This window comes from Podarcis muralis, chromosome 9, assembly GCF_964188315.1.
Source record: "Podarcis muralis chromosome 9, rPodMur119.hap1.1, whole genome shotgun sequence".
In the NCBI taxonomy this organism is placed as follows: Eukaryota; Metazoa; Chordata; class Lepidosauria; order Squamata; family Lacertidae; genus Podarcis; species Podarcis muralis.
In genome coordinates, this window is record NC_135663.1 from 19,263,178 (window position 1) to 19,283,653 (window position 20,476).

The 20,476-nt window shown below is 41.7% G+C and overlaps 2 protein-coding genes across 7 annotated transcripts in view; one reads left to right on the forward strand and one right to left on the reverse strand.

Moving 5' to 3' along the window:
* The window catches only part of BMPR1B (bone morphogenetic protein receptor type 1B), a 253,196-nt gene extending 236,949 nt beyond the window's left edge, over window positions 1-16,247 (forward strand). For all 4 annotated transcript variants that reach the window (XM_077933848.1, XM_077933851.1, XM_077933849.1 and 1 more), the window contains one exon: window positions 1,058-16,247. In XM_077933848.1, the coding sequence (XP_077789974.1) occupies window positions 1,058-1,183 (126 nt within the window). In that variant the 3' untranslated portion in view covers window positions 1,184-16,247. The remainder of the gene's footprint in view (window positions 1-1,057) is intronic.
* Window positions 11,767-20,476, reverse strand: part of UNC5C (unc-5 netrin receptor C) — a 302,919-nt gene continuing 294,209 nt past the window's right edge. For all 3 annotated transcript variants that reach the window (XM_028743498.2, XM_028743497.2, XM_028743496.2), the window contains one exon: window positions 11,767-19,640. In XM_028743498.2, the coding sequence (XP_028599331.2) occupies window positions 19,475-19,640 (166 nt within the window). In that variant the 3' untranslated portion in view covers window positions 11,767-19,474. The remainder of the gene's footprint in view (window positions 19,641-20,476) is intronic.

The window sequence follows — 20,476 nt, forward strand, 5'->3', positions numbered from 1 at the left end:
TAAACAATCTTGAGTGCGTTGGGGAGGGTCGCAGAGGGGGGATGTAAAAAAACACACACCCAAAACACCACACACACACACACACGAGAAAGAATGATCTAGCAAAGCAGAATGAGAAAATTTGGTATATGGCCCACCACAGAATAAAAAGAGTTTTGAGGGCGCCACTGACTTCCTACAGTAACTTACTATCCTTCAGAGTGCTAACCCATTCTTTGAATTAAAGTAGCGTAACAGTGAAGCCATGCATCCCATGCTGCAGTAAGAGCTGCTGTACATGACTCTCTTCCATTCGTTAGCAGGGTGCAAAGGTGAAAAACCTGAAGGAAGGTGGGGTGTTTATATCTAAATCATTCTGTCCCCTAATCCAATTAGCTGTGAGGGTATGTGACTGTTTTGCTTGTTTTGAATTGTTCTTACATGTTTGATTTTATTTTTAATTGTATTATTCTACTGCTTTGATGGTTGCTGGCCTGGGCTTCCTATCTATCTATCCATCCATCCATACACAAACACACATGCATCTGCAGTCTAGCACACATTGCCTTGATCTTCTGTTCCTTATTCAGCAGTGCAAGTGACAAGGATCATACAGCATCAAGACAAATTGTGCAGATACAGGCTGTGTACACACCATTCGTTTAAAGCACATTGAAAACTCCGCAAGAATCCTGGGAACGGTAGTTTGTTGTGGGTGCTGGGAATTGTAGCTCTGTGAGGGTTAAACTGCAATTCACAGGAACCACTGTGGGGGAATCCATATGCTTGGTAAATGTGGTTTAAATGTATGGTATTTACGAAGCCACAATACCACCCGTCTAGTTGTGAACCATGTCTTGGGGCAGTGTGATTGCATATTGTCCTGCTGTACATGAGGCCTATAACGGATGGGGCAGAATTCCATGCTCAGTATGAGTTCTCAATTAGGTTCATTTTGTTTCTTTCCAGAGTAGTGTTTGGCTTTCAGCCAAGATTAAACCTTTAAGTGTGTGTGTGTGTGTGTGTGTGTGTGTGTGTGTGTGTGTGATGCATTCATATGTTTTCTTTCTTCCTCTAGTGCCTAAGACAAATGGGCAAACTCATGACAGAATGCTGGGCTCACAACCCTGCTTCTCGGCTCACAGCTCTGCGAGTGAAGAAAACTCTTGCCAAAATGTCAGAGTCACAGGACATTAAGCTCTGATTCGGCTGAAGAAAGGCACCTCTTTGCTAAATCTCAGAAAAATGGACTTTCCTTCATGTTTCAAAGAGACAGGAAGAGGAATTACAAGACTTCACTAATATAAACCTTGAATGCAGTCTTTCGGCAAATAATCTTCCACTCTGGCGCAGAGGCCATTCCAGGAGAAAGAAAGCAACGCGGCTCCATCAAGTTTGGCTCCTCGGCTGCCGGATGAGAAGACCTTTGGCCTCTTTTGGAAGCGGTGGGAGAAACAGTTATCGATAACTGCTTCAAGATTATGCATGCTGCTTTCTGTGAAAGCCCCTAATGTTATTAATATTAATATTATTATTATATTTGGACTGTTTAATTTTCATAAAAACGAACCTTTGCAAATACAAAGTACAAGAAAAGAATTATATTGTTACTCTAAAGCGGAGTGGGGGTGGAGGAAAGTCAAGCAAAATTGCATCTGAAGTATAAAACAAATTGGTTATGATTTCCTGCTGATGAAAGACTGTTGCACTCCCAAGGCAACACACTATGTTGTGAAAGAAAAATATAATAGAAATATAAGTGATCGCCTATACAAATTTGATTTTGGGCAACATATATGACGTAGGCCAAAGGAAGCCAATGTGGTGTTCTGATTATTTTTTTGGACTACAACTCCCATCATCCTACTCTGGCTGAGGCTGTTGGGAGTTGTAGTCCAACAACATCTGGAGGGTACCATATTGGCTGTCCCTGATGCAAGCTGTTCCTGATAGATAGACCGCATTCTCGATGGGAATCGGTAGATATGCTACCAAGCAGTTTCTTGTGCACAGTAGGCCCAATGATCCATCAGTGTCCCTTGTATAAGCCCTTCACGTTTCAGGTTTATTAAAGCAACACCGTTAAAGGCATCTAAGGTAAGGAACATTAGATGTGAAAGGTGGAAGACAATGGAAAAAACCCTAATCAAGCTCAAGTGATACCAAGCACCCTTTACCTTCTATTATTTGGGGAATTTTTTCCTGGCATTTTACACACAAAACAATAATTCTGAAATTGGTGTGAATTAAAGTTTGGTAGAATATGGTGTTATACGCACTAACCTTTCCTTAAGGCAAAGTCCCTGATTGATGAAACAGCTGACCAAGTTGCATTGCATACTGTTTGCCTTAAGAGAATTAAGAAAATGAAGAGTATTGACAAAAGGACGCGCTCTGTTCAGCGTGCGCCTGGAAATGGTAACTTGCCACTAACGGGGTAGAAGAAAACTGCACTGTGTTTCTAAACACATGTAGGTGAGCATTGCTTTGGAAAGGAGGGGTTTTTATTTTTTTATGACTTCTCAAAAATATAATTTCCTTTTTAATTTTGAAAGGAAATTGAGAGAGTTTTTCTAAAGTGAAGGGGATTTTTATGTATTGGATTATTGGGCCACATGCTTTATGGGAGCAGAACGTTTTCTTTTTTAATTATTGTTTTAAAAATCAGATTCTACTGGAGGAGTACTGAATTCCCAGGTTTTCTCCTCTGCAATTCTGGTCAAAGAAGCACTCACTGAGACTCCTATTTTGGTTTTGAGGTGAACTTATTAGGTATTTTGCATGCACAAGGAGTTGGGGGACTCTTCTTCCTCCTGCAGCACCCAGTTCCCCAGAATGTGAGTTGGCACACCCTCCAAAATTTGGCAAGTTTCCATATGCATGCAGAAGGCCTTTTTGCTTGCATAAGGGCACTTTCAGTCCTGTCCTACCTTCAGAACCTTCCCTGAATCCCCTGAATTTGGCCTGTCTTCTGTAAGGGCTACCATGTTGTTGTTGTTTTAAAGTAATACACTAAAGAAATAGAACTATAAATGGGATAAAATAATTTGTAGCATCATAGCTAGCAAAATATGCTATGTGTATTCCTCCAGTTACAAGTTTTAAAAAACATTGCAAGTTTTTCTTAAAGGCACACATAATTATCAAACAAAACTGCATAAAATTCTGACCATGAAGTTCTAGGTTGCTGAGCTATTTTTCACTTTGGAAAATTAAATGTAGGTTTGAATTGTTGAGCTGTTATGTTATATTTGTCATTTGACAGTCCCTTTAAGGTTATTTTGAAGCCTGCAGAGGGCACTGTGCAGCTTCAGATTCCCAGTGCAGTGGGAGCCGTAGGTTGTTGTAAGTTGGAAGTGCATACCCTCCCCAAAGAAAATCCACTTAAATAGGCTGGATTCCACATGCATAACAGTCAGTGCTCCCTCTCTCTTTGCAAGGGTAGTGGAAGTAAGAATTTAAGACGCTGGGAAAAAAGTATACTGTGTGAAGTTAATTTTTTGGTGCAAAATATTGGAGCTGACTGACAGATTGATGCAGTTTCAGACTCTGAACTTCAGAGAGAAATATGGATGGATGGGGGAGATATGTATTTCCCCCTGATATAAAAGTTTAAGGCTGTAGTCCAGTGGCTCCTGGGAGGGTATTTCAGAGGCCAAATGATCTCCCTTGCTGACGTCAGAGAGCATACTCTTAATAGTGGAGCAGGAGATCCAGTTTCAGATCCAAATCCCCACCAAAACCTCTGAACCCCTGGCTGACTGAATGTTGGAATTCCAACACTGAAAGGCCCAATGGGACAAAAGCTGTTGGAGACTTGGGACCATCAAACACATTGGAAGTAGGAATCCAATGCTATCTTATGCACTTGACACTCATGAATTGGACAGAAATACAGATTAGCTCAGGAGCTAGCTTAAATCTCTTCCACTGATTTCCTTTCATGCAATCAGAAAAGCATTTTAAGTTGCAGAACCGAAGAGCAAAGGCGTGTCTCTCTTCCCTCGCTCCTACCATGCCTCTTGAGAACCTGGTAGGGTTTTACATAAGATAGTTCAACCACCTTTGGTTTCTACCTATTCACCCTCACTTTAAGATTGCAGCCTAGGTGGGTAATAACAGAAGAATTTCCACCTCTGATCCCTCCTGTAAGTATCGTACAGGGAGCCATCTGTAAAGATTCCTTGCTCAAGCACAGCCACAAACCCTCCACATACTTCAAAACCTGAATGGGCTTAGTGCTGCATGCAGTTAAGCGTGGATGATTCTCATCGATTTGGGGGTAATTTATGGGCTATTCTGAAAGCAATTTGACTTCTGGAGCCATTAGTTGTTTTTACATGAACATTTCTGTTCCAAAACAGAGTCAATCATGCACAAAGCTAGTTTCTTCAGAAGTTGTCCTCTTCTTTCTCTTGGGTGCCTTGTGTCTTGACAGCTGGCACCATAAATCACCTCTGCCTTGAGTGGTGATTAGTTAATGGAGGTTAAGAATGCATAGCACTAAGGAGTTTTCTGACATGGCTGGGACTGAGAAGTGGGGAAAGCCCATTTAAACTCTCACTGGATGAGAAATGGGAGTCCACAGGGTCTCCCTTCCCATACCATCTTTAAAAATGGATGTCACAGCTCTTCCCTGTTGTGCAGTGTGAATCCCACCCCCGTATATTTGGAGTAACTTTGCTTGCACTTAACAATTATGAAAACAGCAAGTTTCTGCAATCATTGAAAATTTGAAGATGGTGCCGCTTAAGCAGATAATGTAAAAGTGATTGCTCCTACTCACCCAAGGAAAGCTGGATATTTGTCTCCAGCACAATATTTGCAGCCAAATCATAGAACCCTGATAGCGGCTAAAATGGGATTAGATGGATTATGTGTGCAGTTCAGTCTGTGGTAAGCCAGTCACACAATTCACAGCCACCAGAGTTCCCAGAGCATTTGGGTGGTGGTTGGGGGGGATGAATTTGCAGTGAGAATAGTTGAAGATTGGCAGACAACAGATCATATTGCCTCACCAGCAGCTGAACTGCAAAAAAAATGGGCATGTGCAGTCCCCATTATTCAATTCAGACTGAATAATTAAAATAATCCCCCCCCCTTCTCATTTTATTAAAAAAGGAATTTAGGACTTTCTTTTCCTTTAACTTGAGGCTGACTCCACAGAGGGCACAAATAATTTTATTTCACTATGATTCAAACACAGGGCCTTAGTAATTACCTGAGTTTTTGGATTTTCCAAATACTTTAAAGATGCAAAGCCTTTTCTTCTATGGTTCCTGAAGTAAATGGACTTTTGGATGCCAGGGTCCATAAGCCCTATATTCTTATTTTTGAAAATATATATATATAAATCTGTTGAGATGTTCAGGTTTGCATTTTAAGGAAATATTTGTGTGTGTCTGTGTGAAAATATATATATATCACAGTTGGGAGTGAGGTCAACCCCATTATGTGGATCAAGAGTAAAATATTACAGATGATGAAGCACTAAGCGAAGTGTTTATTTATGAAAACATGTAGGCTGACAATTCATAGTGACAATGTAAAATGGAAGAAGAGAGGCATTTGTACTGGAGTGAAAAGGGCATAATGACATAGTTTGTTTGCTTCAGGTTTGCTGCAAGACTTGGAAGGGCCTGTTTCCCCCTTCATCTCTTACGTTAGCTTTTCTGAAATCAGATTTTGCAATGTGGTTGTTCAAAATGACAGAACGCATCCTCAGCCAGTGTTGCAAATTGGCTTTAGCACCAATATTTTATTTGACCACATAGTTATTCACTAAGATTGCCAAACAGTAATTCTTCTGTTCCAGTAGCAATTTGAGCTATGAACCTTAAAGATGATGTCCCTGTTGGCCACTAGTCTAAGAATTCACCATTTTTTAGGTCTTCAAATATCTGACATAGTTAATAGTTAAATATAGACACCAGAATTTTTAAAGGAGAGCTTTTCAGGGAAATATAGATTAAAATGTGTAGCCTGTGAAACTACCTTAATGACATTTATGTTGGGAAGAGAGGAGACCAAGGAGAACAATAATCTTGCAACTGTTAGTCCTTTGCTGACACAGCACAAACTTTCTTTTGAAGAATGGTTGACAATGTAATTTTTTTCTTGATACTGATTTGTGTTCTTTTTTGAGAACCAGTGCCTTATTCAATCTGTAAATACTGTAATTGTTAAAAAAGAAAGAAAGAAAGCACCATCTAGGGAACAAGCCTGTATTGTAATTGTTCAAAGTGGTATATGTCTGTCTTAACATTCCCTAAATAAAGCGTTTTAAGCTCCCTGTTTAAAAACAAAACAATTCTCTTTGAAATAGTTTGGCTTCTTTGTAATGTCTAGCATTATTGGTCAATGATAGATGTGTTGGCTGTGTCAGGTGCCGTGCTTCTTATTAAAAGTGTCTTCATTTAACTAGCAAGCAGGAAACTGCACAAATTCTCTCCCCAGTTTTTAATGAGTACCAAGCATGGTGTGTGCTTTGCCTGCGGTCCACTGAGCCTCTTCAAGAGCTGGTTTGGCACAGGAGAGTCAAAAATGGCAGGTATGGAATCCTGTCGCCTTCAAGGTGTTGGACTCCAGTTACTAACTTTCCTGACCGTGGGAGTTGGAGTCAGGTTCAGGGACCAGAAGTGGTCCTCCAGGAATCCCCTGGATTGTCAACAGGCCATACCTCCCTTCCCAGGTCTCACCCTACAATGGTGATCTCCGGTTTCAAGTGTTTCCTTCCCATAATCTTGGCCAGCTACTTGCCAAGGTCATTTATATATAGTCGGGGAAGACAGTGTGTTTTGGCCCATGTGGGGTAGTTTGGTTTTGTGTAAAACAGAGGCGAAAGCTGGGGTTAAGCTAGCATTGAGACAGGGCTATATCGCTAAAGGTTTATGCATTCCGAACCAGTTTTAAGTGGATGTTTTGTGTGTGCATCTTTAATTTATTGCTGCTTCCCACAAGCCTCTTCTGATTTTTATCCTCCACTTCACATCTATATTTTATTGCATGTGCATTTCATTTCTGCCAGTCACTTTGGTGCTTTGACCACAAGTGAGCTCTGTTTCGGACTTGTGCGAGGGTGGACAAAAAAGTGGCCAACCAAAATGTCAAAAATATTTTGGAGCCAAATCAATTTTCAAATCAGCAGCACTTTTGTGGTGGGATGTCATGCATCCCCCAGCTGCTGCCTTTTTCTTCCCAGAAGCCGGTTATCTGACCTCTTTGGCCCTTCCTGCTTGCTTTCTTCACTTCCCTTCTGTTTAGCCCAAGGGAAAGTGTTGCAATGAGTTGTGGTGTAGGATTCCCCTTGCCCTGCCAAACCTCAAGGGATTGAAGACGAAATGCAGGGCACCAATCTAGCATCACAACTGGCCTCCAAAGGCCCACTTTCAGCCATGCCTAAGGTTATGCCTGATCAGCAGGGTTTAATTACCTACCTCAATTTCTTCTGTGCAAGACAATGACATCGGATTTGTACTGTGGACCAATCTTATATTTGCATACTCATTTGCTTTTGCACCCTGTCCATCTGAATGCTTTATAATAATGCCACACACTTCGTCAGGATATTGGTTTGGCTGCATCCTGCTATTGATTTTAATGTAAAACACCCATTGCATTGGGGGAGGAATTTCCTCCTATAGATCAATGTGAGGATGTAGACTATAATGTAGTGCCATAGAACATAAAGGAACCCTAGTTTTGAATACAGGCACTTTCTTCAATGAAGCAGGGAAATACTGGGTGAGGGGGAATGGGGGCTGTGTCATTAGTGTATCTCCTTGTGAGAAATAGGGGGAAGCTGGAGCTCAGTAGTAGCACATCTGTTTTGCATGCAAAAGGTCACAGGTTCAATCCCTCACTTTTGCAAGTAGAGCTGGCAGATATTCCTGCCTGAAATGCTGCAGAGCTGCTGTCAGCCAGTGTAGACAATACTGAGATAGATGCTCCAATGGCCTGACTCTATAAAGGTACCTTTCTATGTACCTAAGTGTTTTCCAAGGAGACCATCATTTGTAAACTGTACTCCTTGCGGGTTGCTCCCTCAAGTCTGCAAACCTACACATGTGTGTGCTTTAGACACCCCCTTTCCTTTAATCCCATCCCTGACTGTGCTGAGCCACTATTAGCCTTTGGCTCATTAAACCATCTATGGCCTTTTAAATTGTTACTATGCTATTATTTTGTGCTTTTATATTGTAAATCACTCTGTGATCCTTGGAATGAAGGGCAGTTCAGAAAAATAAGAAATAACCAAACTCCTTTCTCTGCAAGAGAGCATGCACTGGTGCCTAAAAGGTAAAACCACTAGGCAAGGATAGCCATCATGCTGTCTTCCAGATGTGGACTGCAACTCCCATCATCCCTGACCATTGGCAATGCTGGCAGAGGCTGGTGGGTTTTGTAGTCCAAAACACCCTGGGGAGGGAGCACCATATTGGTTACCGCCGTCCTAGAACCTTGAAGCTCTAAATCCTGCTTCTTCCTATTTGTGGAGATAGCTGACTACTTGGTGATTAGAGACAATGCTTATAAGTCATACAATTGTAGAGTTGGAAGGACCTTAAGGGTCATCTAGTCCAATTCCTACAACGCAAGAATAATGCCATCTCCTGTTCAAGTGCTCAATGGTGAAATTAACAATAGAGTATTGGTTTAAATCATAGATAGGCAAATTAAGGCCCGGGGGCCAGATCCAGCCCAATCGCCTTCTAAATCCAGCCTGCGGATGGTCCAGGAATCAGCATGTTTTTACATGAGTAGACTGTGTCCTTTTATTTAAAACGCATCTCTGGGTTATTGTGGGGCATAGGAATTTGTTCATCCCCCCCCCCCAAAATAGTCCAGCCTCCCGCAAGGTCTGAGGGACAGTGGACCGGCCCCCTGCTGAAAAAGTTTGCTGGCCCCTGGTTTAAATCATCTGCTAAAATTCTGATGAGAGATCCCACTATAATAGGCTAGATAGATCAATCAATCGAAGACCTGTGCAAAATGATCCACCAGCTGCCTCTTGTGGTTTGTGCAGTTTTATGCTAGCAAATCAAAATGAAGTCTACTTGATCCCTGCCTCTGGCCTATGAGAGTAAATGGGATCAGTTCACATACTGGAAAGCCATTTTGTCTGCAGCATGGTTCCATTTCTCCCTTGTTTCCATTGCTTCTTACCGCCCAGGTGTTGCAGGAATTTGGCAATGAGCCACACTTGATGCACAGGGGCTGGGCCATCACTGTATCTAATGGGCCTCTTGAGTTCCAGTGTTTTACTGCATTTAAATGATGCCAAGTGAAAAGTGGAAGTTTTGTAATACTGTAATGAGGAAGCCAACTGGGAAACAGCATGGCAAAACAATTACTTTTTAACTCTGATTTATACTCCTTTGATTTAAGCAGAACAAAGCAAGACATTTTGAATGCATAAAAAAGCAGGTGTCTTTCAAGCTACAGAAAGATTTCTGATACAAAAGAGTATGTGGTGTTTGGGGCTCCAGAGGGCTGATCTGACTGGAAAAACAAATGCCTAATTGTCTTGTGAGCTCAGAAGGTTTGGGAGGGCAGGGGGAGGAAGGGTGAAAGAAGTCGACACAACTGCTTTGATTTTCTGTAAGGGGTAGCTTCTTCATTTATGTTCTGGGTCCCACTGGTAATCTATTCATGTGTTACCTCTATACGGTATTGTGGACTAAATGTTTTATAGGGAAAAATAACAACATTTAATAGCACATTTTTGGAGGAAAAGTTCCTGAGGCCTTGACTAATCATTGCCATATTCAACAGCTGGCAGTGTTTGCCACAACTTGATATTTATTTATTTAAAAAATAATAATGCTCTGAGCAAGTTTGGGAGGAAGCTGGTGAAAAGCACAACATTTGGTTTGCTTGCAAAGAGGTTATATGGGGTCACATCAAGCAGTTTTTCCTCCCACACTTTCCAGTGCTTCCTCCCCCCATCACTTCTCTTACTGCAAAAAGTCCAAGGGTTTATTTATTTATTTTTGAGAAGCAGATTTGTTGTGCAACAGCACCAAACCCATTTATTGTGCAACCTAAAATAGTGGATATGAAATTGAATATGTTAGCATCTGTCTTTCTTGAGAGACAATGGAGTGCACCTTTGGGGGTGAAGTCAAACCACTGCCCACCAGCAAAACAGCAAGTGTGTTATTGACCTTAGGCTGGAAATGAGGCTAAAGCAGATATTTGTGTGTGAACAACAGGTTTCTTCGCCAGTGATGGAGAGGAAAACAAGTTATGTCCCTGCAGACAAAGGCAGAAGAAGATGCTTTCTCTGGTCACTAAATGAAAAGACACATAGGATTTTTTTTCCACTTGCTTATAAATATAATTTATAACCTGTTTAAAAATTCTTTCTTACACTTTGTACATGTCAGGCTGACAGCATAAATGCAAGCATTTACAAACGGAGGGCAGAAGAAAAAACGAGGAGAAAGGGACAGAGGCACACTCTGAACTAGTAAACTACACTTCCACTGTACAGCAATACAAAGAAATGCAATGGCTAGCACTTTGCTCTGTTAGTTAATCTTTAGAAAAAGGAATTGCATAGAAGATACAGCAATAAGGGAGATCAAACCAAACACTTTCCCATAGCTGATCAGCAAAACAATAAACAAAGACCACCCCCAGCACAAACTAAGTAACGCTGCTATGGTTCAGCTCTGAGATGCAAAAAGTTGAGAAACAAAATTCTCCTTCCAAGCCTGGACTAGACAGCCATTCATTTCCACTCCGCTTGCCCATTCCCACCCTGCTGCCAAGGTTGCATTTGCCTGCGCTTAAGGCAGGTATCAAATGCCTAAGTCTTCTTACTGCTACTGCTCAGTAATAGGTTGAAAGAGCATCGCTCAGCGAAGGAAGTCACATACATAGATGCCATAATATGAGCCTCAGGAGAATCGTATGTCTTAGTGCCGATTATGTTCAGTGCCCTCTCAGAAAGAGGGGTTAGAAGCTGATGTGTGGTTAGGGATTTATTTTTGGAAATGATGATTTGCAAAGACCACGAAGGAGAATGAAAGTGAGCACCGTGTGCAGCTTTGCTCGGTATTATCTTGTTTGCTCGGTTGCATTATTTTCCTCCCTCCCCTTATCTCCTGGGTTTATATTATAGCCAGTCTGTGGAAATAGTTGTGTGTGGACCACACAAGCTCAGCTAAACAATGCAACAATGGTTTATCCCAGGAAATGAGACATCCCACTCCCACCAGTCTCAAAAGGAATTGCCAAAGGAAGTGACATTTGGTTTCATAAACCTGGAAGGAAATTCAAAATCATTAGATAAGGATGCCGCCTCTGTGGTTTCCTTGCCTAACAAGACTGCATCCATCATACAATTAACTTGGCCTCTAGGGAAAAGGGGGTGGAGTGGGGTGGCTGAAAATCTCTGACCTGCAACAGATGCTAAAACCACTGCACATTTTCACTGACATAGAAAATGCTAAATTCCTTTCTTCATGAAAAAGAGTAAACTATAATACCAATGAGTTGTACACAAGTTGCTAAGCTCTTTTCCTGTCTTGATGGAAGATCAACCTATTGTACATTGTTCTGAAGTTATGGCCCATCTCTTATGCTTTGTGAACCCCCTCATGCACTGCAGACATGAAGAGTTAGCGATTCCATTTACTCACGTTAGTCCAAACCATCAGCTTACGTGAAGATTTACATTATAACCAGCCACCTTGGGAGAATGACCCTGGGAGAGGAGTCATGAGTCAGACACACAACTGTCTTCTGCTAATGAACACCTCCTGGTTCTACTTTTTCCCCCCTATGCAAGCAACTACTTGCTAAGGAGGAAGTGGCATACAACCACAACGTCACCAACTAACCTTGATATTACCTTAGTATAAGAGAGAGTGTGCGCCACAACACAAGAAGCAAAAAAGCCTTCCCCATTTCCTCAAAGCAGTGATAGTCTCAGGTGAGGACTCCAGCACCTCATAGCTGCTCACTCACCCTTCTGCTTTTGCAGCCTGATCACTCAAAACAAACACCGCAATGCTACAGGAACCATGCCAGCATCCATCATGTGAGTTTTTTTGTGGCGAACATCTTAAAGGCAATATGGAAATAAGTAACATAGGTAGAATTTCCCTTCAGATAAAACACCTGATCAGATAAAACACCTGATTACCTCAACAGAGGTAAAGTTTGAGGGAATTGGGGTTTGGTTTCTCATTCAGAAACTGTTAGCTGAGTTTTGGAACAGAGAGGAGAGGAGGAGGAGGAGGAGGAGGAAGAAGAAAAAGAAACACCTCAAAATCCTCTGAAAGTTTCTTGAACGCATGAGCCAGAATCAGCTGTGTGTGTGTGTGTCACATGCCTTTTATATTTATTGCTTGCTCATCAGTTATATGATTATTCCCACAACTAAGAGAACAATGCTACCCAGCATTTTAAGGGGTATTTGCATATTCAAAGCATTGTTCAGCCAGGTTGCTGTTGCTATGCCCACAATACAGGTGGAGGAACTGAGAGCAAGGGCTTCAAGCTTCCTGTTGAGTGGCAAGATTTAAACTAGGGTCTTCCTTGGTTCGCAGCTTGCAGCCTTTAAGCCCCTTGCTGCTGCACTAGCTCTCAGTACAGACTTAAAGAAAAAGAAAGCAAGAAAAAGGGCAAGAATTACATTCATTACCAAGATGAAAAAAGTCACGTGTGGTACTATTTCCCAAGTCCTTGACTGCACTACAAAAACAATGAAATGTTTTTCAGACTGAAGAAGAAGTAAAGGAGTGAATGGGGAAAAGCTGTTAGCCTGATCCAGAGATGCTCACAGCAGCTTTGCATCTATTGACAACTTTTAAGTTATCACTCTTTATTGTAGAAATGATGGAGACTGTTAGTACTTGAACTAAACCCCTTTAAGCTGTATGTCGGATCCTTCCTTGCTGAGTTGGGGGTGAATGAACCCAGTGGTCTCCCCAGATGTCAAGCAAAGGAAACAGAAGTGTATGATGATCCCTCAGACATTATTCAAATGATAAAATAGTCAAAATTAATACACGGGAAGCTCATGTAGAAAAATGTAAGGGCCACCTGCAATTACTACATTGGAAAGAAGAAAGTCCATTGCAGAGACTGCAGAACATCTAAGCACCCTAGGAATGAGCTGAGACCATTCCAAGGATGATCTGTTTAAACTATTTAGAATGTGCTATATCAAGAATATTCTGACATGATTTGTCAAGGAAAATGCTAGAAGAAAATTGCAAATAAGCTAAAGCAACTCTTCCTCATCAAAGGATTTTTAAAATAAAGTAAAACAGTTCTCAACATCTCTAGGTACTTTTATATAGATGTATATGTATATATAAATTTATATATTTTACTTATATTACTAGCAGCTGACATGTCATGAGTAGCTGTATACAATACACAAAACTGCAAAATTATAAGAGGCTAATAGGAAAAATAAGCAATTCCTTTAAATGGAACTAAAAAGACTGTAACAATTGTGGAAGCTTAGCATTTTTTTTTTTATTTAAAAATGTGCCTTCTCTCTAGGTTGGATTCCTTTGCTGACTAATATTAAATTCCTCATAAATGCAGTTTGCCAAGCTCTTATCCTGTACTCTGTACTAGCTCTGAGTCTGGTTATTTTAAAAGAAAGAAAGAAAAGTAATTACATTCATTCCCAAGATAAAAAAGTATTTTTACTAGTTTGAAAAACAAAAAACCATAAAATGCAACATAGTCAGATTGCGTATGCTGCCACTAGATGGCAGTGAGAACAAGCATTTAGAAATGCAGCCGAAGGATTCTGGTTTTCTCAAAGCTTCTCTCTACCATTCTCCCTTTTCCCCAGAACCTCTCTCTTCCTGGCTGCTTCATATAAGACATGAATCAGCGTGTGTGAAAACACCCACACACCCACATACATTAACATGTATATGTTCATAGCAAATACAGTCATAGCAAATACAGAGGTTGGGAAGCCATTTTGTGTGTCTCTTTCCAAGCTATATGGCTGAAGACAGTTTCCTGACAATTTTACACAAGCCAGTCTTCCCCATCTGTAATGCAGCCCCCAACATACCTGGCCACTGCTGGTAAGGCCAGTGAGAGTTGGGAGTCAATGCATATTTGACTATATAGAGATTTGTCTCCATGGGGGTGGGACATAGGAAACGTTAGATAAAGCGTGTATCCACATCAAAATCCCAACAACCCTCTCCTTGGTTATTTTCAGAAGACCAAATCTGTGAACACAATTTTCTGAGCTTCCCTTCCTTTCCTGTAATAATAAAAGACTAGAAAAGCGCCCCCCTTACGCACAGCAAAATGACACAGCCTAAAATCCTTCCAGAAGACTCACAAATCAGTGTAATGATGGATGTTAAGTGGGGGCAGCTGAAATGAGGAATGGCACTAACAGTTCACTTCTGATAGTCACAAAGCACAAACTAGAACCCTAGAACATGGTGCTAATGCTGTTTATGCTTCCATGTTACTTCCTCCACCTTCTCAGAGAGGTTGGAATCCTTAAAAACTCTTAAAAGAGGGGCATTATGAAGAGCTCTCTAGCACACCATTAATAACACACAAACTTTGTAATAATCACGACGTCCCACACATCAGCTACAGCTCACTTGTTCCTAGGGAGTTACGAAAGGAGTAAGCTGACGAAAGTTGCAATCCTATGCCCACCTACCTGGGAATTCAACGAGGCTTGTAATAACCACAAAGCGTAGGAGAAAGTTGGACTTTTCCTTTCTTGCACTGAATAGGTGGCACGCCTTGCTTCCCAGTCCTCTCTCTAGGAACAACTGGCTGGCTTTGATTTCTAAATGGGTAACTTTCAATCAAGGAGTTCTCTACTCACCTGAACCATGCAGGTGTGAGCCTGGAGGTCACAGAGACCTCAGCAGCTGATGCTCATCCAATTTAGAGGCTGCAGAAATTAGCAAGCAATGCACTGACAGGAGTGAACAGGCCAAGTTACAAGCAGAAAAAAATAGCCAAGAACAACCTGAAGACTACTTTCAAGGAATAATGATTAGGAACTGTTCTTAAAAGGTATTCTCTCTTCACCCCACCCCCCTTATTATCACCCACCTACCCGACACAATTTCAGTCAGGATTTTTTACTCCTGTCTCATAAATATGAATATGATGGAACAAGCATCACACTGTTTTTAGAAACACCGAAAGCTGACTTTTATCAAGTTTTACCATTCACCTATTCAACTCATCACTGTTTTTGCTGGCTGGCAATGGCTATCTGGGGTTTTCCAACCCTCACAAAGGATGCCAGGGACTGAACCCTACCCTAGACCTTCTGCATGCCAAACATGTATTCTACAAATGAACCTCTCCCTAAATCAGCCTTTCCTAAGTTGATGCTCTCCAAATTTTCAGACCAGAAACTTTCAGTATCCCTGTCTATCAGACACAGTGGATGGAACTGAATGGAAGTGGAACCAGCTTAGGAGAGGCTGTCCTAAATAATACACACACATTGTCTTTTTCCAGGACTTTTCAGAATAAGAATAAAAAAACCCATCAGGGCATCATGCATCTTTCACACCTCAGAAAGAACACGTTGAGAAAGATGGAAGAATGAAACACCAATGTACGTGCAAAATATTTTTTCTTCCCAAAGATGAGCACAGATAGCCTCTTTCTCAAAAGATTTCAATGCCTTGAAAATAAAAGTAGCATTTTATGCTCCAAAAGACAATTTTTGATATTGGAACATGTGCAACAAAGGAGGAGACAGAGGGTATTCATTTGTACGTGAAAAAAAATATGCAGAAGGCCTTGGAGACAACAATATAGTTCTAAAAGCTACCAAGCCTACTTAATGATTGAACATTGTTCTTGAAAATATGTTTTCGTTTCCCTTACTGAACTTTGGGGTAGAGTGGGGTTAGTGATACTGAGGTAACAGAATCTCCCCTGGTGGGGATGGGGGGGGGAAATGTAAATGAAAAATATGAAGTGAAACCTCGAGGGAGAATGGGAAGAGATGTTAGGGGAAAGAACAGGAAATTATGCTGAACGCAACTTTCCCATTACCATTAAATTGTTATCATTGCAATTAAATATTGTTGTCATTATGTTCTGTTCTCTCTCTTTGCTTGTACTCCACAGCACTGTGTTATCATGCCCTCCAACATTTATCCAATGAAAATTGGTGTGTCCTATTTAATACTACTACTATTACTACTACTAAATAATACCCCACCCATCTGACTGGGTTGCCCCACCCAGTGGGTGGCTTCCAACATAAGAAAACATTAAACATTTTTTTAAAAAATCCCTATACAGAGCTGCCTTCTAAAGGTTGCATAGTTGCTTATCTCCTTGGCTCGGGGCTCACATAACTCCATACCCTCCAACATTTCTCCTATGAAAATAGGGGTGCTCTAAGGAAAAGCAGGACATTCTGGGATCAGAAACTGGGACAGCTTCTGCAAATCCAGGACTGTCCCTGTAAAACAGGGACACTTGGAAGGTCTGTGTTATGCCTCTACAGTGGTGGTACAGATTTCCCTTTAAAATACCAGGTAGAAAAAGCCATACAGCAAAGGACTTTTTACTTCAAAAAGCTCCTGCATCTGATTTTCTGACAGTCAAGCAGAGGCTGTCTCTGAATACAAAGAACAACTTAGTCCAGAAGGCAGCAAGTTGGGTCCGGAGTCACTCGAAAAGTTCAGCTAGAGCATTCCAGACCAAATCCTGACCACATTTTGAAAAGCGCCCTGTGTCCACCACAAACCCAGCCAAAACCTGTACCTTGCTTTTGACTGTCAAAGGCTGAAGGCCAACTACTTTCCTAACGTGAAAGGTTTTTATGAACGCTGCTCTGTGTTTAATAAAAACACGGTCACTGGACGGAACATAAAAGCCTGTGGAAATGTCAAAATGGGGAAAAGGTCAGGCAAAATCCACCTTGTGTGTTAACCAGTGGCATTTCCAGTTACCTTCAGAGAAATAAAATCATGCTTATCTGAATATCAGCTGGCTGGACTGAGGCCTCAGAGCAAGTGGGGATGGTAAGAGAGCTCTTCTAATACAGGAAGAGAGAGGCAGGGAAAGTTGTAAACAGAAGCCAAAGAGGGACACCCTGTTTTTGCAGAGAAGACCCTCTTCTTATTACGTATGGGCCCCAACTGAACCACCACCAATTTCATTTGTCAACAGGCAACAGGTGTCCTAACACTTCAAAGCAGCTGACAGGGAGGCATGAAATGAAAACACATCCTTGCACAGAGCAACAAAGAAAATGAACTCATCTGACAAACAATTCTGAGAACAAGTACGACATGGGAAAAGAAACTAAGAAATCAAAATGAAAGGGACGATTCTGCCCTGGCTATTCTAACTTGAGGACACAACAGTGCTTCACTGACCCCAGGGTGTTCATTTAAAATGGGATGCAGGGAGATTACAAGGTTTGTAAAAGGCCACTGTGTGTAACTGAGAACTGAATTCTGCTCCATCACTGTCCTGGATCACCGAGGCTATAGGATGGAAAACTCTGACATTCTCATTTTGTAAAAAAGTCTTTTCTCGAGAATCTCACATTTGTTTCCACAAAATGGTACTAACTGGTTGATTTTAGTCCCTCAAAGAAAATGCCTGTGCATGTGATTCGAGAGGGGGGCGGTATTTACATGTTTTTGAGATGGTCACTTCCTTGGCCTGAGGCAAAGCATTGCTCCAAGTCAGCAATCTCTCATTTGCGCTGTGAAGGGGCCACATCTGCAGGATATTTCTCCTCTACGTGAAATCAACATCAGTCCCACCGATGGGCCTTGCAGATGCACACTCTGTTTAGAGTTTCTTGCCGTGCAATGGAACTCACAGTAATCCATTGTTTATGCTGAGACTTAATCCACTTTAAAAGGTCCGAGACGCCACACAAGCAAGTTATCTGCCCTTAAACTTAGCAATTCATTGACATTTGCCCCTACCTTTAGAAATAAATGAGTATATGCAAGCCAAACTGTCATCCAATAACTTGAATGGAAAGCTTTTAAAAATAAATAAAATAAAATGCATCTTTGGATTGAGACCAATAACTGCAAGGACTCCTCTATTAACATAGGAATATGAAGCCAATATTGTTAAAGTGGTGATACGCCTAGGATTGGTCAGTTAAACTGCAAATTCACCAAGTCCCCCTTGACTTGCACGATACTTTGGTTTATGGCAAACAGAAAGAGAAGCCAGCATCAACACCGCTAGAGAACGTCTTGAAATGAGTAAGGGCAGATTAACTTGCAGTGTTTCTTGCATGTGAAATATCTCATTTGCGCGAAATGGTCCACTTAAGTTGGCCTCTGTTATAAATATGAATGCATTACAATCCACATGGAAAAGGCAAGTTTGCAGCGCGAAAGGCTTGCAGTTTGATAGCAACCCATTCAACAGCTCACTGGAACTGGTTTTGAGGGGAACCACAGAGCTAGAAAAGGACAGAGAGAGGATGAAAGCTCCCATTAGAAGGGATTAGAAGACCCTTGGCAGCCACATACAGCTTCCAGGGTGGGTGCTGCCATTGCTCAAATGATTAATGCTGTGGATAAATCTGGAAAGCAAAAATAATAGTAGTAATAATAATAAGAAATATAATATTCCTTGCACTAGATACTATTCAGTAAATAACCATACAAGCAAATTCTTTTTTTCTTTCCCCCCCTTTTTGGTAGGGTTTCTCTCTCTCTCCCCCAAACCACGCCAAATTGCATATCACATACACCCACACACCCACACTTTGATGATGGAGGCAGGGGACACTGAGCTGGGAGAGAAGATCCCTGCAGTTTAAGTCACCAAGGGGCACAGGCATCCCTGGGGAAGGTAGGGAGAGGTCCTTGCATTCCTGCTCAGAATCTACATTATCTCCTTGCCAGATGCACAAATTTAAAACTCTGGCTTAACAACTCAATCCAGAAAGCAGTCTGGTGACGGATTATTTTAAGACATCTGATGGACAGATTTGCAACCATGAAATGCATTTGAGATGGGTGTGAGGAACTGACTTATCTGGAAATAGCCACAACCCTGCTTTGTCCATGGCTTGGTCTAGAATGGCTTTCAACAAAAGAAGAAGAAAATATAGATATATATAAAAGAGAGCCATGGACAGTCCTTTCCATCCCGCTGCCCAGGATTTGATGTAAACAATGTTCATAGAAACTGGGATTGTTAAGAAAGTTTATCCATATATCTGGATAGCAATAAAAAGCGTTTCCTAGGAAACTGTAAAATCCTGTACCAAGCAGTGTACAGCCAAGCTGAGAGGAATGTTAGACTGAATTATATTATCAAGGTAACAACTTTGTGAGATTTCTTTTAAATCCTGTGATAATGTACAAGGAGAATGCATGTGAAAAGTCAGGATTTTGTGTCTTTCCCCCCACTCTGGAATGCCTCTTGCACTGGAACGCATTGGTCTGGGGTGCTCGGTTTGAGTTAGTCACAGCCGACGTGGTTAACATTCCTTCCTTCTCCTCCTAAGGTTGCCTCAGTACTTTCCTTCTGGTGCCAGTGAAACGAATGTCTCGTGTCTTCCCATCTCTTCCAGAACTGTGGCCAGCATGCTCAGGTTCCCATCAGGGAAATTCTGAGCTTCCCAAAGGTCTAAGATCACACCGGTGGGACTTGATTTTGTAGCAAAATAATTGAGGTACCTGTAACGGGACAATGACTACAGTTAAGAGCGCTGCCATTCACCTGACCCCACACTATCAACGTAGATGCTGAACAACAGGCTGCGGAACCTGTGACCCTTGAGATGTTTCTGGACTACAGCTCCTATCATTACTGATCATTGGCTATCCTGGTTGGAACTGATGGGGGTTGGAGTCCAGCAACAGCTGCAAGGCTGTCCATCCCTGGTCTACAATGTCAATACAGTTATGCATAGTTGCATGTGCAGCAGCTGTGGTGAATGTAGTATTCAGCCACAGTTACCACTTACTGGCCAGTGTCATGGACAGAAGCTGGGGCAACTGCGACTTAATCATGGAAGCATGCAGCAGCTGAGTAGACAACAGCACAGCCACTTCCTTCCAGCAACACCTGCTATTATAAGGACATGAAGCCCCTGTTCCTTTTAGCTGTCATGCAGAAGCACCACATTCTGCCCCGCTTGCAGGACCAATAACTCTGCTCTACTAGTAAGCATGCTTTGAAATGGCATGCATTCCCTATGTTCTCCGATTGTCAACACAAAAACAACTATGACTGAAATATACTCGGAGTTGAGAGTGGATTTCATGCTCTTTATTCAGCTCATAGTGGTGAGGAGGAATGGAAGTTCCCCCAGGATGTCTGCTTTATATACATTATTTACACAATGGGCCCCACGTGATTGGCTAATTCCGGCATTCACCTGTAGGCCAATCAGGTTGTGGATTCACTTCCACCTGGAGCTGGATTGGGTGGCTCCTGTGGACCAATCAGACTGTTGCATTCTGGACCCTACTGTTCTAGGACCAATCAGACTGCTGCATTCTGAATCCTA